The sequence below is a fragment of the Leopardus geoffroyi genome, chromosome D2 (genome assembly GCF_018350155.1).
Source record: "Leopardus geoffroyi isolate Oge1 chromosome D2, O.geoffroyi_Oge1_pat1.0, whole genome shotgun sequence".
Classification (NCBI taxonomy): Eukaryota; Metazoa; Chordata; class Mammalia; order Carnivora; family Felidae; genus Leopardus; species Leopardus geoffroyi.
In genome coordinates, this window is record NC_059334.1 from 71700729 (window position 1) to 71720846 (window position 20118).

General features: G+C 55.1%; 1 protein-coding gene across 5 annotated transcripts in view; it reads left to right on the top strand.

Annotated features, from left to right (window-relative positions):
* Positions 1 to 19786, top strand: part of VWA2 (von Willebrand factor A domain containing 2) — a 46210-nt gene extending 26424 nt beyond the window's left edge. For 4 of the 5 annotated variants that reach the window (XM_045439018.1, XM_045439015.1, XM_045439017.1 and 1 more), the window contains 9 exons: positions 2271 to 2465; positions 6753 to 6886; positions 7489 to 7621; positions 9958 to 10013; positions 12777 to 12884; positions 14221 to 14793; positions 15997 to 16548; positions 17251 to 17376; positions 18249 to 19786. In XM_045439018.1, coding sequence (XP_045294974.1) covers positions 2271 to 2465; positions 6753 to 6886; positions 7489 to 7621; positions 9958 to 10013; positions 12777 to 12884; positions 14221 to 14793; positions 15997 to 16548; positions 17251 to 17376; positions 18249 to 18337 — 1966 coding nt within the window. In that variant the 3' untranslated portion in view covers positions 18338 to 19786. The remainder of the gene's footprint in view (positions 1 to 2270; positions 2466 to 6752; positions 6887 to 7488; positions 7622 to 9957; positions 10014 to 12776; positions 12885 to 14220; positions 14794 to 15996; positions 16549 to 17250; positions 17377 to 18248) is intronic. The other variant, XM_045439020.1, reaches the window with a different exon arrangement.
* Positions 19787 to 20118: the final 332 nt, after the last annotated feature.

A 20118-nucleotide genomic window follows, 5' to 3' on the forward strand; every position in this document is an offset into this window, starting at 1 on the left:
TTGGCATGATGTGAAAACTCTGTACTAATATCATCCTTTAGGAACGGGAAGCCATTTGCCCTTCTAGGAGCCTTAGAGGATGGCTCTTTGTAGATGGAAGAGCTTTGGCAAAGGTAGGAGTCTTCTCAGAAATCAAAATCCTCTTGGTTATCTTCAGTATCTGATATGTGACCTAGCACAGCATGAGAAGAGTGGGGGGGGGGGCACTCGGTGTCCATTGATGTTCTGCTCCCTTTGGATAAGCCCCTTGCCCAAGCCAGGCTCTGCTCACCAGCGCAGGATGTGGCTGGCGGTGTTCCCCAGTGCCTTTGCTTACATTTCTTCCCCTGATTGGAGTGGTCTCTTCTTTTCCTAATCCACTGAATCACCAAGACCCCCATCAAATGCTTGCCATGCTGAAGCCTGTCCCTGACAGCTCCTCCCCACAATGAACCCCTCCTCAGAACTCTTGCTATTGTCATCCTTTCGTTGGCAAGTGTTATTGCTTATAGGTCCTGCTTCTTCAGCTAGACGGACAGTTCTTGGGGGGATGGGATCATGTTATGCTTCCTGGTCTCACTCTCATTTTCTTCCACTTAGAGTGCCCATAAGAAACACCAGTGGGCTGAAAACGGTAGCTTTTTAATTGATGCAGATGCTGATTATGGAAGACCAGGAGTCTTAATTCTAGGAGTTAGGCACTCTTGTTGACATTCGTTAACTTAATGGAGCCTCATAGAATTGCCCTTCAAGAGCTCTCTTAGGACACAAAGCAGTAAAAGTGAAGAATATTCTGGGCCTGGTCCATAAATCCTTCCAAGCACACTCCTTCTGCTGAGTGGAGAGGTCCTTGAGGACAGAGAGGAAGGGGAGCCCAAAAGGAAAGGAGCCCGGATCTCTGAGTAGCTGCTTGGAGGAGAGCAAACCAGGAGAGATGCTTGGGCAGGAGGGCCACGTCAGGCTTGCATGAGAAGTGAGCGTTTTGAGTGGCGAGTTAAAGAAGCGTGTACGCATTCACCCACGCAGATACGTAGGCACACACACACACACAGTGCCCGAGCCTCTTGCCAGTTGGGTGTGTGTTTGCGCCTTAGAAGAGTCACTGTAGGGCCTTCTGAGAGACAGGCATGGTTGCCTTAATTGACACTGTAACGTAAGAATAAATGTGCCCCCCCCCCAAATCTACAGGGCTTTCTCTGTGTGTGCGGTTAATAACCGTGGTGATTCCATCAGGCTCGACATTGTGGCTCGTGTCCGATGTGTTGCTACCCACTGAAAGGTGTGGCCTAAGACCCCTTACAGGGAATCGTTGTCTGCCTGTTTGACTCTGAAGGCTGACAGCCCCCCCCTCTGAGGACGCTTGCATGAGCCTCCTATTGTAGGATTTAATAGAGATTCTGTGCTGGGATTCCAAGCTCAGCAGACAGTCTCTGTAACTAGGCTGTGACGAGATGGGACCACCCTAACGTCCCCCGATCTGGAAGCAGTCCCACAGTTCAGCCTTCCGGCACCTAACCCTGGACTGGAAGTGAGCCAGGAAGGCCTGATCACAGACCCGACCATCATTAGACCCTTGGATCAAAGACCTGTCCTTCAGGGGCGCCTGGGTGGCGCAGTCGGTTAAGCGTCCGACTTCAGCTCAGGTCACGATCTCGCGGTCCGTGAGTTCGAGCCCCGCGTCGGACTCTGGGGCTGATGGCTCAGAGCCTGGAGCCTGTGTCTGATTCTGTGTCTCCCTCTCTCTCTGCCCCTCCCCCGTTCATGCTCTGTCTCTCTCTGTCCCAAAAAAAAAAAAAAAAAAAAAAAAAAAAAAGACCTGTCCTTCACAGTTAGAGAGTCACACGATTTTCCGAAGCTCAGTTATCTGCTTGCCCACCCCAACGGGATGCCGAGCCATAACAAGAAGAGAATGATACAGATGGGGAGAGGTGGGAGGTGGGTGTGAGACACACAGACAGTGAAGGTCATCGGCCCCTGAGCTGTCACTGGAGGCAGAGGGGTACGGGAAGAGAGTCCAGAAACCTACACAAAGAATGACATTATTGCATAATACGGCAGAGACGTCCAGGGTGAAACTTCCGTCCGCAGGAAGAGTTAATTACTACTCTTCGTTGTGGTTCGGATGGTGAGAAGGTGCACGTCCCATGCTGGACTTGTCACTCTGAGCCGCTGCTGGGAGAAAGCGGCTGTCACTAAGCACGGAGGAGCCCGTTGTTTCAGGTCGTCATTCCCAATTCACGCAGGCGGATGACTGACTGTCGTCTTTGTCTCCTCCTCCTGTGTGCACCCAGAGGAGGGCGCACAGAGACAGGCCTCGCTCTGAAATACCTTCTGCGCAAAGGGTTCCCCGGGGGCAGAAATGCCTCTGTGCCCCAGATCCTCATCGTCGTCACTGATGGGAGGTCCCAAGGCCAGGTGGCGCCGCCAGCCAAGCAGCTCAAGGAGAGAGGTGTCACCGTATTTGCCGTCGGGGTCCGGTTTCCCAGGTAAGAGCCTCGGTCGCTCTGGGTCACCCTGGAGACTGTGGAGACACAGTAAGAGAGGGGGTTTGGCCAAACCACTCTGGTCCTTCCAGGCTCGCTCTCCTCCTCGCTTTGTATGTGGTGCCAGAACGCGCGGAGCTCCAAGTCTGGGAGCGTGCGTTGTCTTTAGCTGAGTCTGAGTCCTTGGTTGTAAGCGCCAGAAACTTGACCCCAGTTGACTTGGGCAGAAATGGAAATTCACAGACTCATCTGATTGTACTGGGTGGGTCAGGGGTCCCTTGGGGTGAGCAGGAGCCAGGGACTTGAACGCCATGAAGATTCTTTCTTTCCTCTCGCCTCTGCTCTTCTCTGAGCCTGGTCCTCAAAGGAACCCGGGACTGTGGCTGCAGGTGGCGCCCAGCTCCACCCCGGGGAGAGAAGACTCATGTTCCCGGTTTCAAGTGGAATAATCCCAAAAAGGGTTCTCCTTAGCCTGAGTCACAGACCCACTCCTGAGGCCAGGAGAGTGGGGGTCTCTGAGGGGCCGCTCCCTCCTCAGACACTGGAATGTGCTTTCCTGGAAAAGAGAGGAGCACAGGTCTTCCCTGCTCTCAACCCTAAAATTGGGGGTGCCCTTGTGGGCCCCTCATTATTGTGGGTATTAAGTGAAAGGACTCACTCTCTGGTCTGGGTACCATGCCTGTACACAGAAATCCCATTTTCTATTATTTTTTAAGTATATGTATTCAAATTTTGAGAGAGCGCGAGAGAGGCACGCATACGCCAGTGGGGGAGGGGCAGAGGGAGCCAGGGAATCCCAAGCAGGCTTCACACGGAGAGCACAGAGCCCGACTCGGGGCTCAGTCCCATGAACTATGAGACCGTGACTTGGGCCAAAATCAAGAGTTGGACACTCAGCCGACTGAGCCACCCAGGAGCCCCTCTATTAAGTTTTAGTACAGCTGTTATTCTAAGTTCTCCGAATAGAGAGACGGTACAAAGCGCCTGCCTTCACGGAGCTTCCGTTCTAGGAGAGGCACTAGGCAATAAACAAGTGAGTGAATGAATAAGTAATGCTATTTTGGGTGGAAATAAAACGCAGAGAAGGAAAAGGAAGGTGGTAGGAGGTTAACAAGAGTGATGAGGCACAGGGAACCCAGCTGTTTTAGATCGGGGCGGGGGGGGGGGGGTCTTTTGGGAGTTGATTTTTGAGCAGAAACTTGAGGGAAGCAAGTAAGCCTTCCAAAGAGCAGGGAAAAGAGTAGGCAAGACAGATGCCGAGCACAGAGGGCCTGAGCCAACTTAGTGTGCTATAGAACGGAAAGACAGCCTGGCGGTGTGTGTGGAACCCAGCAAACAAGGGGTGGATTACAAGAAACGGGGTAGAAGAGGTAGGTAGGAGTCAGGTCTCTAGACCTGCGGGTCACAGTAAAGCCTTCAGAGCGTATTGTGAGTAGGTTGGGAAGGTTCGGTGGCTTTGAGCCGGGAAATGCCACGTGTTGACTAGCTGTTTTAGAAGATCACACTGACTGCCAGGTAGAGAAGAGACTGGGGGGTTGAGGTGCAAGGAGAAGGGGTGGGGCAGGGCAGGGCAGGGAATCTAGTTAGGTGACCTTTGGAGCGCTCACAAGAGAGAGAAAGAGAGAGGGAGGGAGGGAGAGAGAGAGAGATCGTGGTGGCTTATAGCGGGAAAGTGCTGGGACCTCGCTAAGGGATGGTTGGACTCGGGTAGTTCTGAAGGCAGGGCGGTGGAGTGGCTGGTGAGCTGCATGTGGGAACAACCCAGGATTTTGGCCTGAGCCCCAGAGCGAAAGGCGGGGCTACTTACTGAGGTGGGGAAGGCTGGGGAGGAGCAAGGGGAGCGGAGTCCTCTTTCAGATCAAGTTTGGGGTGCATATTGGACCTCTGAGCAGAGAAGCTGAGTCAGCGGCGGGACGTAGGAGTCTGGGCCACAGGAGAGAGGACGGACAGAGACTGAACTCGAGGGCGGCGTTTATAGCCTGAAGATCACCTAGCGAGTGGGCGCAGCGAGGGAAGACCACCGAGGACCAGCGTGTGCAGTACCGGGGGCGGGGGGTGCTATCCCAGGCCGGGCTGCCACCAGCATCCCATTGTGGTTGTCGTTGCCAGTGAGTGAGTATTTAACACACACCGCCTCACCGGGGGCTCTTTTTGTGTCCTCACGCATGAGAGAGGAGACAGGGGTGTTGCTTCCTGGCCCGCTGCCCACCCTCCTCCCGCACGGTGCCGAATCCAGTACCTTGCACGTCGCACTTGCCCAAAGGTTTGCCAGTGAGGATGCTGCCTACCAGATGGTGGCAACACATGGCCCGTTCCGGGACTTTCTTCTCCAGCTGCCAGCTGGAGCAGTGCTTCTCAGACTGTCCGTGGTGGAGGTCCAGTCTGTTTTGTTTTGCTTTGAATCCATCATGGACGGATACTTCAGAGGAAGACAAAAAAAAAAAAAAAAAAAAAAGAAAAGAATTACTTGCAAAGTGAAATAAAAAGCAAAGACAGAATAGAAGCCCAAAAGTTTATTACTTGATCCAGCAGGCGTAAAATGACACTGTCAGTTCCTGTATGATAGCTTCTAGCTGTTTATTGTCAGTGTCTATGCTCGTCTGGTTCTGGATGAGGGTGAAACGGTTTGGGGGCCTACACCAGCCCCCGCACTTTGAGCACCCCTCCCTCAGAGGGATCAAGAGGTCATTGGTCAGGAGAGGAGACATTGCTCCGCCCCGCGTGTCCTGGGCTGCAGCCACAGGAACCCTCTGAGGAAGCCCGTGGGTTCCCAGGCCCTTCTGACCCCTCCTCTCGCTGTTGGTAAAAGGCCAGGTCACTACTGACCGGTGGTTCTCAAAGTGTGCTCCCTGGACCAGCGGTATCAGCATCACGTGAGAGCTTGTGAGGAATGCACACATTCGGGCCCACCCCGATGAACCCAGAACTCTGGGGTGAGGCACCTCGGCCGGTGGTTTTCCGTGGCCCCCGGTGATTCTGATGTCCACTGACGTTGGAGAACCGCCGCCGTGGGCAGTGTGAGGCTCTGAGTGCGATGAAAAAGCTGATGCCGGTTCCGACTCCTTCCTCTTCTTAGTGTTCACTGGGCCCCTTCTCTGCTGGTTCTCGGCCCTGGCTTTTGTGAAAATCTGCTGCTGGGCTGGGAGAGCGGAGGGAGGGGCCCGGCCTCGCTGCCCTCTGAATGCTACTGTTGAGGCCCCAACTCGGAAGCCCCCTTGTGTGTGTCAGGTGCTGTCCGAGGTACTGGGCGGAATGTTACACGGCTCCAGAGGAGAATGGAGAGTTTTATACCCGTGAACTTGGGAGATAAATGAAGTTGTTGCCATACTGCCAGACCTTGGTCTGTCTTGATGAATTTTTTGATGGGAAAGATTCTAAATACATTCCTGGCTACCCGGTCTCCTTAAAAAGGTTTCTCGGGGCGCCCGGGCGGCTCAGTCAGTTAAGCGTCCGACTTCGGCTCAGGTCACAGTCTCACGGTTCCTGGGTTCGAGCCCGGCATTGGATTCGGTGCTGACAGCTCAGAGCCTGGAGCCTGCTTCAGATTCTGTTTCTCCCTCTCTGTCTCTGCCCTTCCCCTGCTCGCACTCTGTCTCTCTCTCTCTCTGTCTCAAAAAATAAAAAAGTAAAAAAAAAAAAAAAAAAGCTTCTCAACATCGTTTAACGCTTTCTTCATCCTACATAACATTTTGGGGCTGGGCCCTAACCGCAGTGCCCCCTGGCTGCTGACGTGTGCTGGCCCCTTCCTCTGCATAACCTCACGTTGCTGACCCTTGAGTTCTTGTGTCCACTGTTTATCATCCTTCAGGGTTTTCTTTCTACCGCTAGCTTCCCTTGCTCGTTCTTCTCTTGCCATCACCCAGAATCACTTTCCCTCATTTCCTTTCTGGTTAAATGTTTCTCATTAGCTGTGGGGGGATAACACCAGACAGCCAAGTCTGTCAAGACCATGGCTCAAATGAGAGCCGATGGTTCCGCGGGTTTGGCTTGCCTTGGAGAAGTTTGTGAATCCTGGCACGCGTGCTCGAACGCCCTCGGGGCCTTTCTGCGGTTCTCTTCTGGACCTTACCTCACCCACCGGGGATGCAGGTAAGGTCCAGAAGTGAACCGCAGAAAGAACCTGCATCCCCGGTGGGTGAGGTTGCAGCTAGGTGGCCTTTGGAGCGGTGCGGTCGTACTGCTGTCCACAGGGAGCCCCTGGTGTAGGAGATGGGTGGACAGGAAGGTGGAGGGGGGTGGGGCAGTCAGCTGCTCGTAACTTCTCTGCTGGGGGCTGGGGACGGGGGACAGGTGGGAGGAGCTGCACGCGCTGGCCAGCGAGCCGAGGGAGCAGCACGTGCTGATGGCTGAGCAGGTGGAGGACGCCACCAACGGCCTTTTAAGCACCCTCAGCAAGTCTGACATCTGCACCGTCGCCTCTCCAGGTAAGGCCTTCCAGGCTGAGAAGGTGTGGCCCCGCCCAGGTAGAAGCAGGGTGGGGACGGTTTCCCGAGGCAAGAGGTCAGGAGGCTCCCCAGGGAGAGGGGAGGGCAAGAGGAGCGGGGTCCCGCGGCTTCACCTCTGGGGGGCTCTGCTTGGGCTACCTCCCTGCGTCGAGCCCTGTGGTTTCTCAGTGCGGAACCCCGAGCTTGTCGCTGAGGGGTAGAGGGGCCCCGGGTGTGGGCCCCGGACCTGGTGGGGCCCCCTGTGCCTGTCCCCTCCTCAGGAGGAAGAGCCGAGTGAGCTCCCCAGGCACGGTCAGCACGGGGCCACTTCAGCTGGGGTGAGGTCTCTGCCTTGCTAGTTGTCATCATCAGGCTCCACCCGGGAGCCAGAATAAAAGGCGCGCGTGTGCACACGATGTGAGAGCTGTGGGCGGGGGGGATGCTCAGAGACTGGCTGCCCGGCCAGCAGGTGGAGCAGGGCCCCTCCCCTGACGTGCTCGGCCGGGAAAGAGGCAGAAGGTAGCAGGGCTGAGGGTGGTGGGACTGCAGTTGGGGGAAGGAGATAACCCTGTCTTCTCCGTCACTGTGCCCTGTGGACACAGACTGCCAGGTCCAGCCTCATCCCTGTGAGCGCAAGACGCTGGAGACGGTCAGGGAGCTTGTGGGCAGTGCCCTGTGCTGGAGAGGATCGCGGGGGACCGATGCCGTGCTGGTGGCACTCTGTCCCTTCTCCAGGTTTGTCCACGTGGTCTGGGGTCAGCGCCCGAGGGCCTGCCTGGGTAGAGACGGAGACCCCCACAGCTGGGCACGCACGTGCCCCGGGGAGAACAGCTCTTTGGAAGGGCCTTGGCCACGGAGCGTGACAGGGACCAGAGGGGACCTGGGAGGGAGACAGGGACAGAGCTGTGGGGTCACAGGAAAGGTCACAGCTACACAGCGTCAGAATCTTGTAGACCCACGGCCCAGTCGCGCATGGTAAGTGAGGGTGACAGGGCCACAGCCATTCTGGAAGGCTAATAAGGGAGCCAAAGCCAGTCCTCTAGGGCAGTGGTCTGGACTTGGGGTGGCGGTCTGGTAATTTGATTCCTCTGAATACCAGTCTCTGTCCTTACGGGGCCGAGCGGGGCGGGAGGCTTAAGGTCTTAGATAAATTCCAGTCGTGGAAGCCGTGGGGGATGATGCGGTGTTCGTCAGAACTGGAGCTCAGGCGTTCTAGAATACCTGCTGCCTGGAGGTCAGCCATTCTCTCGAAGATTCCTAGGCTAGGCCACCTGCGGTACAGCATCTGGTCGGCAGCTGGTGATCCTGTCCTCTTGCCTTCTCTGGAAAGCCAGGGGTCATATTTGAACCAGCTGCGTCTTTGGCCTTGGCCTGCCCCTCAGTGATGAGCTCAGAAGACACCCAGCGATGAAATGGACCGGCTGCGAAGCCGTGAGCCATCACGCTGGGCTGGGGGCGAGTCCAAAGACCGTCTTGGCAGGGAAGGGCCGTGGCCTGCACGTGGGTCAGAGAAAAGAGGGCCTCATGCCTTGGCAGAGGCCGTTAGAGGCCCTCTTCAGAACCCGAGCTTTCGAGTGAAAGAAGGCAGTTCTTTGTTTCCCCACTGGACTCGTTCTGAGAGCTCCCTCTGAACCGAGCGGGGTGCAGTGCGGAGAGAGGCATGACCGCCACCTCCAGGAAGCTCGTGGTCCAGAGGAGGCATTGGACAGTGACCACCGTCAGGTGTCTCAGGTGCCCGGACGGGGCCTGTCCTCCCTGGGATGTCCTGGAGAAGGGGCTGCTGGATCAGTCTTGAAAAAAACGGGAACCCAGTGATGCCACACAGAGGCATTCAGAGCTGGGAGCCCCAGGAGAAGCTGGTGGGTAGAGGACACCCCGTGGCTTTGTGCTCAGATCCTGGAGTCAGGCTGCTGAGCTGTTAATTCCCAAGTGACCACTGGTGAGCTCGGAACCTCCCCCTCCCTTTTCCTACATGTGAAAGGGGGATGATAATAATACCCAGCCCATAGGGTTGTGGAGAGTCGGCAACGAGTTGATGTGGGGAGTGCACTAATCCTGGAGGCTTTTAGAATTGTCTGCCCGTGCAGTAAGCTCTTCGCCAATTCCCCGATTCAAGAAACCCTGAGGGCCTCCTCTGTGCCTAGCACTGTCCCAGGTCCTGGGGAATCAGCGTGAGTGTCTCAGAAACCAGTCTGCCCTCACGAGCTGATACTCCAGTGGCAGGAGGCAATAGTAAATAAAAAAAACGAATGCATAAAATAAACTGATAGGTAGCGATTAGTGCTACAGAGAAAAGGCACGAAAGGACGGGTGGGCGTGGGGAGGTGGTGGTCGGGGCAGCGTTGGCAGAGTGGGCAGGAAAGGCCTTGCATAGAGTCCAGGCCCGAGGGAGCTCAGGAAGGAGCCGTGAGCGATGTGCAGATCCAGGCAAAGCCCTGTGGCCAGTCTCTGCTCCAACGACACGGGATTCCCAGTTCAGGCTGGGAGGAGTCCGCAGAACTTTCTGGGCTAGGACTTGTGGTCTTAGGAAGTCACTAGGAGTACGTGTGGACAGGGAGAAGATTTCTCTTTAATGAGCTGGCAGCTTGGCAAACTTGTGATTTCAGCAACTCCTTGTGTTTTGCTCCAGGGAAGGCTCTGCCCTAGAGGTGAGCCCAATTAGCCTGCCCCCGTGGTGGGAGGCCTGGGGGAATCACACAGCCAGAATCCAGTTGCCCAATTCCTGCTGTTTCCCCGCCCTCCCCTCCAGCGCTGCATTGTGCCGGCCCCAGAAAGTAACCCGTATAAGAAAGCTCTGCCGATAGTTCAGAGTTCTGAGCACAGATATTTCCAAATTCTGACATGATCGCCAACTTACATTTTTTAAACACTGTTTCCGGGTACTTTGGAACTTTCCCTATCCTATCCATATGCAGATAAAAGTTGGGGTAGAATCAAGACAGAAAGACGTCTTTCTTGACCCGTATCTGCATTGGAATCGCATACCGGCTTTTAGCGGTTCAAATTACCTTCCAGGTTTCTGCTTTCGTGTTAAACTTTTGCTCTCTGCCATTTGTTCCCTTGGGTGACAGCTGGAAGAGAGTGGTCCTAACCCACCCTGCCACCTGCTACAGGACAACCTGCCCAGGTACAGTCTGCGTCTTGGATTTTCTAGCTCTTTCTGGACCCTGGGACTAGGCTGGCATCTAAAGATGTGTTTGCACGCCTGGGGCAGAGGGTGGGGTTGGAACCAGCTCCCAGGCAGGGCGACCGACCGGCATTTCAGAGGTGGAGGCGAATGCTGATGCTGGACTCATTCCTCCTTTGCTCAGTGGCGTTTTTTCACTAAGAATGAAGACTTTGGAGTTACCTTCCTTAACCCGTGCCCCTTGCAGGACAAGAGGCAGAGAAGGGCGTGCCTTGAGCACCGGCTTTGCAGAAAGGGAAGCTCACGTCCAGCACCAAACTCCAGGCTGGACACTTAAGCCTCAGTTTCCTCTCTATAAAACAGATTGTCCCACGTCTGGAATCCCCGTCTCCCTGCTCTGTATGATAGGGGGTATCATAAACGGGTTCCTCGTGAAGATTCGGTAGATAAATGCCCACGGAAGTGCTTCGTCAGCCACAAGGCCCCAAAGCAAACAGGCGGACTCACTAATACCATTAGGCATCGTTCAGCCTGGCTCCCCAGTGGGCCTTCCTGCTCCTTCCCCGGGGGTCTAGCGCACCCCACTGACCCGGGAGCATAGAAATTGCACTCATGTGTTGGCATCAGTCATTTATGGGTTTGCTACTCCCGACTGAGGCAAGGAGCCCGTCTCCTGGAAGCAGAGCTAGCTGCACTTTCTGTCCCGAGTTTGGCGATCCCCTTGACGTCCTGTTTTAAAGTTCCCGAGTTGCATACTTGTGAAACACAGAAGAAACTGAAAGTAGCGTGGTTTCTTCCTCAGACATTAAGGTTTGAGGGGTGCCTGGGTGGCTCCGTCGGTTAAGCTCAGTCTTGATTTCGGCTCAGGTCATGATCTCACGGTTCTTGAGATCAAGTCTCGCATCGAGTCCTGCTTGGGATTCTCTGTCCCCCTCTCTCTTTGCCTGTCCCCCGCTCACGCGTGCTCGCGTACATGCACGTGCGCGCTGTCTTTCTGCAACCCCCTCCAAAAAAAAAAAAAAAAAAACGGAAATTGAAGTTTGAGCCTAAAGCTTTGGAAAGAGAGTGACCCGGGTTTGAGTCCCAGCTCTACCCCTTTCCAGCTATCTGAACTGCACGTGACCTCTAGTCGTTGAACTTCAGTTTCCCCATCTGAAATGAGGGGACCTTGACAAAACCTACCTCATCGGGCAGTGTCCGTGAAGCGAGATCACGCACGCGTGGTGCTTAACTCAGTACCTGGCACATAGTAGCTGCTCCATTAAAGGCCCCATGTTCATGTGCCCCCAGTTGTTTCCATGATACACAGGCTGACAGAATAGCAGGCCTGGGTGCCCGGAGTTAGCCTCAAAAACTCTACCTCCAATAAGCATACGCTTTAATTATAGTGATGTGACCACCACATTTTCTACATTTTTATGTAGAAAGGACAGAAATCACCAATTCCCGTGGTAACCACACTCAGCTGCTTAGTAAGTCCTTTGCATATCATGATACGTGAATTCATAAAGATCTTGTCTGTTCCAACTCTGGGAGGGAGGTCGTGTGGTATCATCTGCATTTTACAGTAATTGATAAGGGAATTGAAAGGAGCTCAGATATTGACCATAGGGTATCATAGATAGGACACTTCAGAGCGGGCCCCATTTTGTCACGGGCTGTGATTTCCTGTATAAAGTAGCCCCTTTGGAAGAGACACTGCCCCTAATTTGGACCTCACCTCCCAAAGCCAATGCTGTGTTAACATGTTATGGAGCGTTGGCTTCACGCCAGGCTTTGTGCCAAGACTTTCCGCGGATTAGTTCGCGTGATCGTCACAATAACTCTGTGGAGGGGCTAATTAAGGTGCCCATGCAGGTGGAGGAGGCCACATTCATGGGCCCCAGGCACCAAAGGCTCACCATCTTGCAGTGGCAGCCCGGAGGGGCCGTTAAGAACAGCCCCAGAGAACTTCAGGAAATGGCTCGCCACGGTGCCGCCTGAGTCTTACGGACACCCACGTGGCTGCCATGATGCCACTGAGATTTCCATCCTCGCCGAGCTCCGATCCAACACCAGTTAATCACTGCAGCCCCCGGGAGCTCCTCCAGGTCTCCTCGGCAGGCGGGGGCTGTGAAGCCGTGTTGTGCAGTCGGCTAAGGCTGCCATGAACAAATATCACAGACCGGATGCCTGAAGCAACAGAAATGCACTTGCTCGTGGTTCTGGAGACTGGGAGTCCAAGATGAAGGGGGCGGCAGGTTCTGTTTCTTCTGGGGTCTCTCTCTCCGTTTGTAGATGGCTTGTCTCCTCGTTGTCCTCACGTGGCCTCCCTCTGCGCGAGGCTGGTGTCTCTTCCTCCTCGTATGCGCCAGACTGGATTAGGGCCCACCCTATGACCTCATTTGGCCTTAATTTCCTCTTTAAAGGCCCTTTCCAAATACAGTCACATCCTAAGGACCTGAGGGCTGGGACTTGCACATATGAATTTGGAGGAAGACCATTCAGTCCCTAACAGTCCAGGGTCCGTTGAGCCTGTAATTCACACAGGGCCTTAGGGAGCCCATCACTGAGTGCCCTTGACATCGGCCACCCGGCCCCTGCGTTACGTGCCTCACTCGCTTTGCCACAGACTTCGTGGCTAGTTTCCTAGTGGTCCCAAGGGAAGAAGGGAGCTGGGCCCTGGTGGGGCGCAGGGTGGTCTGCCAGATTCACACCTCTGGCCAAACCCCTTCAAGCCTCTGAGCTGACGTGCTAGACTCTTAATGGGCCTCTCTCCGATAGGCGCCTGTGACTCGCAGCCCTGCCAGAATGGAGGCACGTGTGTTCCAGAAGGACTGGACGGGTACCACTGCCTCTGCCCACCAGCCTTCGGAGGGGAGGCTAACTGCGGTACGTATGCACGGGACTTCTGAGACTGACCGTTGGGGAGCCGTGGAACCTGGGCTCCCCCTACCAACCTCCCACCCCGCTAGCTACTAGGTAGAAACTGGCCCTTGAGTTTTAGAGCCACCTACTTTGCAGGCACACCGCCGATCTGTTGTTTCGTGTGATACAGCCTCTGAGTGCTCCACGAATGAATAACTCAGGTGGTGATACCCTGGGTAGGACAGCGGCCCCTGGCGTATTATCTTTAGAATGGCCACTGCTTGCTCTTTGAGCATTGCTGAGTTCAGGTGCAGGCTGACGCCAGTCCGACTCTCAGTCCTGGTTCTGGGCAGTCTCTTCTCCCCTCTCACAGGAACAGGAGCAAAGGGCCTAACCCCTGGTATGAGATGAAAATTATAGTAGGCTTTACCCTGCAGGGTTGCTGGGCATTTTAAATGAGGTAGATGGAAAGTGCCTTGTAACAAGGCTTGACACACAGTAGGAGCTTATTAAACAAAAGCTTAAAAAATATATATATATATTTATTATATATAAAAATATATTTATTATATATTATATATTATAATATATTGATTATATATTTATTATATAATAAATTATTAATTATACAAATATAATATATAATTATATATTAATTATATTAACATATTTATATATTATATAATATATATGATATATAATGTTATATAATATATATTATATAATGTTAAATAATATATATTATATATTATATATTATATAATGTTAAATAATATAATATAATGTTATATAATATATATATTATATAATATTATATATATTATATAATGTTATATGTGTATTATATATATATTTTATTTATTGTAAAAAATAATAACTTAAAAAACGTAGTGTTGGGTCAACTGGAGATCTCTATGGAAGAACACAATCTTGACCCCCTACCTTCTAAGAGACACAGAAATCAGTTCCGGATGGATCGTAGATCTAAACGTAAAAGACAAAGCAGTGAAGTTTCTGGAAGAAAACGTGGCATATCTTCATGATTTGAGGTAGACAAAGATTTCTCACAGGGACACAAGAAGCACTAACCATAATGGAAGAAAGTTCTAAGTTACAGTTTAAGTTTTAAAAAGTGGCCAGACGGAGACCCGTAGTGAGAGCCAGGAGGGAGAGCCGTGTCCGGGCCGGTGTAACTCTGTGCCATGCGCCCCAGCCCGTGTCGCCTGCTTCTCTGCCCCCTCTCCCTCCTGGGAGGGAGGTGTCTCCTGCCTGGTGTAGTGGCTGGGCATCTCGGGTGGGACAGCGACCTCCATGCCCCAGGTGGCCATAGTGTGACTGACGGCTGCTGTGATCCCGGCAGCCCCGAAGCTGAGCCCGGAATGCAGAATCGACGTCCTCTTCCTGCTGGCCAGCTCAGCGGGCACCACCCTGGAGGGCTTCCTGCGGGCCAAGGCCTTCGTGAAGCGGTTTGTGCAGGCCTCACTGGGCGAGGACTCCCGGGCCCGCGTGGGTGTGGCCCGCTACAGCGGGGAGCTGATGGTGGCCGTGCCCGTGGGCGAGTACCAGGACGTGCCGGACCTGCTCAGGAGCCTGGATGGCATCCCCTTCGGCGGGGGCGCCACCCTAACGGGCGGCGCCTTGCGGCAGGCGGCTGAGCGCGGCTTCGGGAGCGCCGCCAGGACGGGCCAGGACCGTCCCCGCAGAGTGGTGGTCCTGCTCACCGAGTCACCCTCCCAGGATGACGTGGCCGGCCCAGCGCGTCGTGCGAGGGCCGGAGAGCTGCTCCTGCTGGGAGTGGGCACCGAGGCCGTGCGGGCAGAGCTGGAGGAGATCACAGGCAGCCCAGAGCGCGTCCTGGTCTACACTGGCCCACATGACCTGTTCCGCCAAACCCGTGAGCTGCAGGGGAAGCTGTGCAGCCGGCCGCCGCCAGGTGAGGTCCCAGGACTCCACGGTGCTTCCTCTTACGAGGCGTTAAAACAGGGTGCATTTGTCATAGGGTGCATTCATAGTTAATGAATCCACAAATATATTATTATTTACTGAGGTCTATACTTTGTTCAGATCTTAGTCTTTACCTAGTGGCTTTTTTTGTTCCAAGGATTCTGTCCAGGACCCTGCGTTACAGTTGGCCATCATGCCTTCCTAGGCTTCCCCGGGCCGCCAGTTTCTCAGATATTCCTTGTGCTGGCGTGGTGTTTAAAAACCGATAAATTCGATCCACTGGCTCCCCTCTGCACTTGGCAGAAAACCCAGACTCCTTCCGCCGGCTTCCGAGAGCTCCCTGTGGCTGGTTCCTGAGATCTGTCTGCAGCCCCAGCACGGTGCGGGGTGGGGGTGGGGGGGTCCAGCCACTCGGGGCCTCCCCCTGCCTCAGGACCCCACCCACCCCTCAGCTCACACTTACTCCTCACAGAGAGGCCCTGACTTCTCCCCATCTGCTTTTGTGCTCCTGCTGGCCCCTCTCACAGTACCCTGGTTTGGGCCCCCAAGCCTGCTCATGTAATTTGTGATTCTGCGTGGGTCTCCTGTCTGTCACCCCGCAGACAGCCCCTTGAGGCGGGGCGTGGGCCCATCTTGTCCACTTGGTATAGTCAGCGCCTCGAGTCCAGTTCATGGCACACGGAGGGTGCCCAGGAAGGGAATGGATGAGGGTGCGGGTGAGTTGCTGTCCCAGAGGGTCCCCGGAGCCCAGTGGCTTACAGCCGATTTAGACATTTCTTCCTCTCCCAGGAGGGGAGTGTGGCCTCAGCCAGCAGGGTGGCTTGGCTCTCTTGTGCCACCTCTGGGCCTGAGGTCCTTGTGTCTCAGCCAGCAGGAGGTGGGGAGAAGGGAAGTAGGAGGGAAGCAGCTTCCTCTCGAGGACAGGGTTTGGAGACCGCACGGTCGATTCTGGCCACATCCCATGAGACAGGCGTGGCCATCTGCCTCAGCTCTCTCTGCCCGGGAGTCTGGGAATGCGGTCTAGCCTGGCATTCGTGTGTCCTCACGTTCGAGGAGCGGGTGGAGGGTGGCGGCTGCAGCGGGCCGACTGGCTGGCCCAACCCAGGGCGGCCCCCCCTTTCTGGCCTGGTGCCGAGGAGGGGGCTCCGCTGGGCAGGGCCTGGCCCGGGGCTCACTCTGCTTGTCCCCGCAGGCTGCCAGGCACGGTCCCTGGACCTGGTCTTCGCGTTGGATGCCTCGGCCTCCGTGGGGCCCGAGAACTTCGCCCGGATGCAGAGTTTCGTGAGGAGTTGCGCGCTCCGGTTTGACGTGAACCCCGACGTGACGCAGGTCGGCCTGGTGGTTTACGGCGGCCAGGTCCGCGTGGCCTTCGGGCTGGACACCCACGCCACCCGCGCCGCGGTGCTGCGGGCCGTGAGCCAGGCCCCCTACCTGGGCGGGGTGGGCTCGGCGGGCACAGCCTTGCTGCACATCCATGACAGGGTGATGACGGTCCAGAGGGGCGCCCGGCCTGGTGTCCCCAAGGCTGTGGTGGTGCTCACAGGCGGGCTGGGGGCGGAGGACGCGGCTGTCCCCGTCCGGAAGCTGAGGAACAATGGCGTCTCTGTCCTGGTGGTGGGCGTGGGGCCTGTGCTGAGGGAGGCGCTGCGGAGGCTCGCGGGTCCCCGGGACTCCCTGCTCCACGTGGCAACCTACGCAGACCTGAGGCGCCACCAGGAGGCGCTCATCCAGTGGATATGTGGAGGTGAGCGGGGGTGTCCACACCCTTCATTGTCGCTTCCGGGGTGGGGCTGGGGGCACTCAGCCTGCGCCCTTGGGTGCGTCATCGCCAGGATGGCAGCGCCCCCCGGCTGCCCCCGCGCGTTCCGTGCGCTGGCTTCTCTGCTAAATCCCCGCTCGCGTGAAACCCTGCCCCAGGCGCAGCTGACATTTAAGGTGCAGAGAATTTGAGTAACAAAAAAAAATCCCTCTCCCCCGACTTGAGAGGTTTCGTACCTCGTTTGAACAGAAGCCATCCCTAGGATACCCGCAGACGCCCCCAGGAATCTGAGGGCCCGGGTTGACACCGACCTAGGTAGCGAATGACAGAGCTGGGAACAAACACGGCCAGGCCAGCCTGACCCCAGGGCCTCCTTTTGCCAGTCACCTCCTTCCTGCTGTTTTAAAAGTGTGTCCGTGATAATAATGGTAAACGCTGCTACGTACACAGCATGTTTGAGAGAGAGAGAGAGAGAGAGAGAGAGACAGTCTCCATATGCAGTAGGGAAGGAAGGCTGTGTGGACGCCGGGTCTGTGACCTAGCCAAGCAGTGTGGGGCACCAACCACGTGCCAGCCTCCAAGCTGCTGCTCTACTCCAGGCGCCTCACCTCTGTTCTGGGCTTCCTTGGAGTCGAGGGCCTTGGGGCTGACCTGGGCTGGGCCTGCTGGGCACGTTCTCCCTTCTAGAAGCCAAGCGGCCCGTCAACCTCTGCAAACCCAGCCCGTGCATGCACGAGGGCACCTGCATCCTGCAGAACGGGAGCTACCGCTGCGAGTGCCAGGACGGCTGGCAGGGCCCCCACTGTGGGAGACGTAAGTGGGGCTCTCGCTCTGCACGTGGGAGCCGGGGGTGGCCCTCAGACCTGCTGAGCCCCAGGGACTCCGCCGAAGGCAGGTTCTAGGGCGTTCGCTCAACGGAAGGACTCACGCAGTCGTTTGTCGTTCCCGCGCGAGACATTGAGCGGGGCCGCCTGCACCCTGGGCGCGGTTCTAGGTGCGGGGAATATGGCAGTAAACAAGCAGTCCTGTCCTGCCGGAGCTCCCATGCCAGCGGGGGAGAGGGACAGGCAGCAGGTGCAACATGCAGCGTGTGGGTGCTGAGCATATCCTGGGAGGGAGGTCTCCCAGGGGGGCCTGGGCCGGGAGCGCAGTGGAGGCGGGGTGTCTGGGAGACAGAGGACGCAGGCACAGATGCGGGTTGGTGGGGACAGGGTGGGGGGTGGAGGCTGGGGGGAGTTCTTTTTTGAACGTGTCTCCCCTCTCAGCGAAATGGGAGGAACAGCGGTCAGCAGAGAGTGAGGACAGGAGGGGGCGCTGGCGGTTTGAGGAGAGCTCGGTAACTGTCCAGGAGAGAAGGGGCCTCAACCAGACGGAGAGTAATGTTGGGCAGCCTTACGGGCCCACTGTGGCTGCTGCTCTTGAATTTCAAGTTAGGGGAGCCAGCGACCAAAAGATTCCCCTGGGTGCTTTGGGTTTTCGGCCACCGGCCGGGCAAGGCTGTCTGAGGCCGGGGAGTGGACCTGAAGGGCGCCGACAGGGCCTCTGATCTGGCACATGGGCTTGGGCTTGGGCTCGGGCTCGGGCTCTGGAGGAAGGGAGAGCCACGCAGGGCCCCACAGGCTGCCATTTGGCTGAAAAGATGACTCAGACACTCCTCCTGTTCTCAAGGTTCATTTCTCTCCCAGGGTCCTTGAGAGGAGATGCCCCCAAGGCCCGTGGCTCCCCCCGAGACCCCTCCCAGCAACTGCCCAGGTCTGAGCACCCCGGGCGCTGAAACTGCCGTGGCATCCATGGAGCATCCTGCCTCCGGCTCCGCGCGCGCAGAACCCTCCCGCCCACGTGCCTCCGCCACAGAGAGCTGTCCTGGCTGCAGACCGTGCAGCTTGGGGACACAGTGACACCTGACACCACCACTAATGCTGATGTTGAAAAGTCTTCACATGTAAGTATTTGCTTGCTGTGCCTGGCTGTGCCCCGGTGAGCTCGTGTCGTCGGCCGCCTTTCCCCTGAGGAGAAACAAAGGAGCGTGGAGACTCCTGATGGCCTCTTTGAAGCAACCTTGGCCCTCACCTTGGCCCTCACCAGATGCTAAATAGGATGTCGTTGGGAACGGTAATAGGAGGAGGCGCGGACTAGAGTGGTGTTTGGACCACTGAAGACACGGCATTTCGAGATGGAAAAAGTGTGGACCTTTTCACACCTCTTTTCCCAAAGATTTCCTAGTGCGTTTGCTTTCGGTTCGACAAGGGGCTTGTGTGGCACTTGTGACTTCTTCTGGTGCCTGGATCTGTGCGTGGCAAAGACCTAGAAGGGCTCGGGACTGGAATGTGACCACTAACCAACTTGTTTGACTATGGGGGAGGGGCCAGGTGAAGATGTCCCAGGTCCTGGGCTACATTCCCTTTGGGGGGGGGGCTTCCTCGAGAGATTACGTAGAGGGGCTACTTGGGGGGTGTTTATTGCTTGCTTTTTTTTTTTCTTAGGACAAAGAGGATTGGAATTCTTAAACAAATACAGCATAAAGAAACCTAGAGGGTGTTGGCGTTTTTTAAGCATCGATCTTATGTTATCTAAGTGGCTTTGCTTCTCGCTAAAGGAATGTCTCAGGATATGATGTTGGTTACTTAACAGGACCCGTGTGGCAAAAAGGCTTTTTAGTTGGAGTGTTTTCTGGCAAACTAGGTACTTACCCCTGCAGTGTTTAGGAATCAGTCCTTCCCCTTGGTTGTGGTCCTTTCGCTTTGGGTTTTCAGTAGAAACCTTTGTGGAGCCATGACCTACATCCAGATACCCAGATACTTTGTCTTTTCTTTTTAATGTAAACAATGTAAATGTTTTACATGCAAATATTCAAGGCTGCTTTGACCTAAAGTACTTGAAGAGGCCACCTGAGGGTATCCTTAGACATTTCAAATGAAAGGTCCAGCGTACCAAGCACCTTCATGACAGTCATTTGTGTTCAAGGATATTTTCACTCCTGTTACTACTTTAGCCTGGGCAGGTGACATCAGAGCAGGGATGTCCACCTGGCAGGTGCCAATGGGTGATGTCTGAGAACTTGCATGAACCCACAGTCTTTAACAGCAAGTTTAATCATTTTACAGTGTAGGCTCTTTGGGTCAGGGCTGATATTTGGACATCCCATTTGAATTGCTTTGACTTAAAAAAAAAAAAAAAAAAAAACCCCACAGACTTACACATTAAAACACTGCTTCTGTTTTTAGATCCCAGACCTTGAGCCTTTTTTTTTTTTTTTTTCCTTTTCTAGGGAAGGTACCACTGAATAGTTCAACCCTCTCAGCATCCCAATAGTGGCAGAGAGAATTCCTATCTTATTGCCTAACCAGCCAAGACTTTTTCTTTCTTTTAAAAGAAACTGGCCTTTTTTAACTAGATTTTTTTTTAATTTAATGTTTATTCATTTTGAGAGACAGACACACACACACACACACACACACAGTGAGCAGGGGAGGGGCAGAGAGGGAGACACAGAATCTGAAGCAGGCTCCAGGCTCTGAGCTGTTAGCACAGAGCCCGACGTGGGGCTCGAACTCA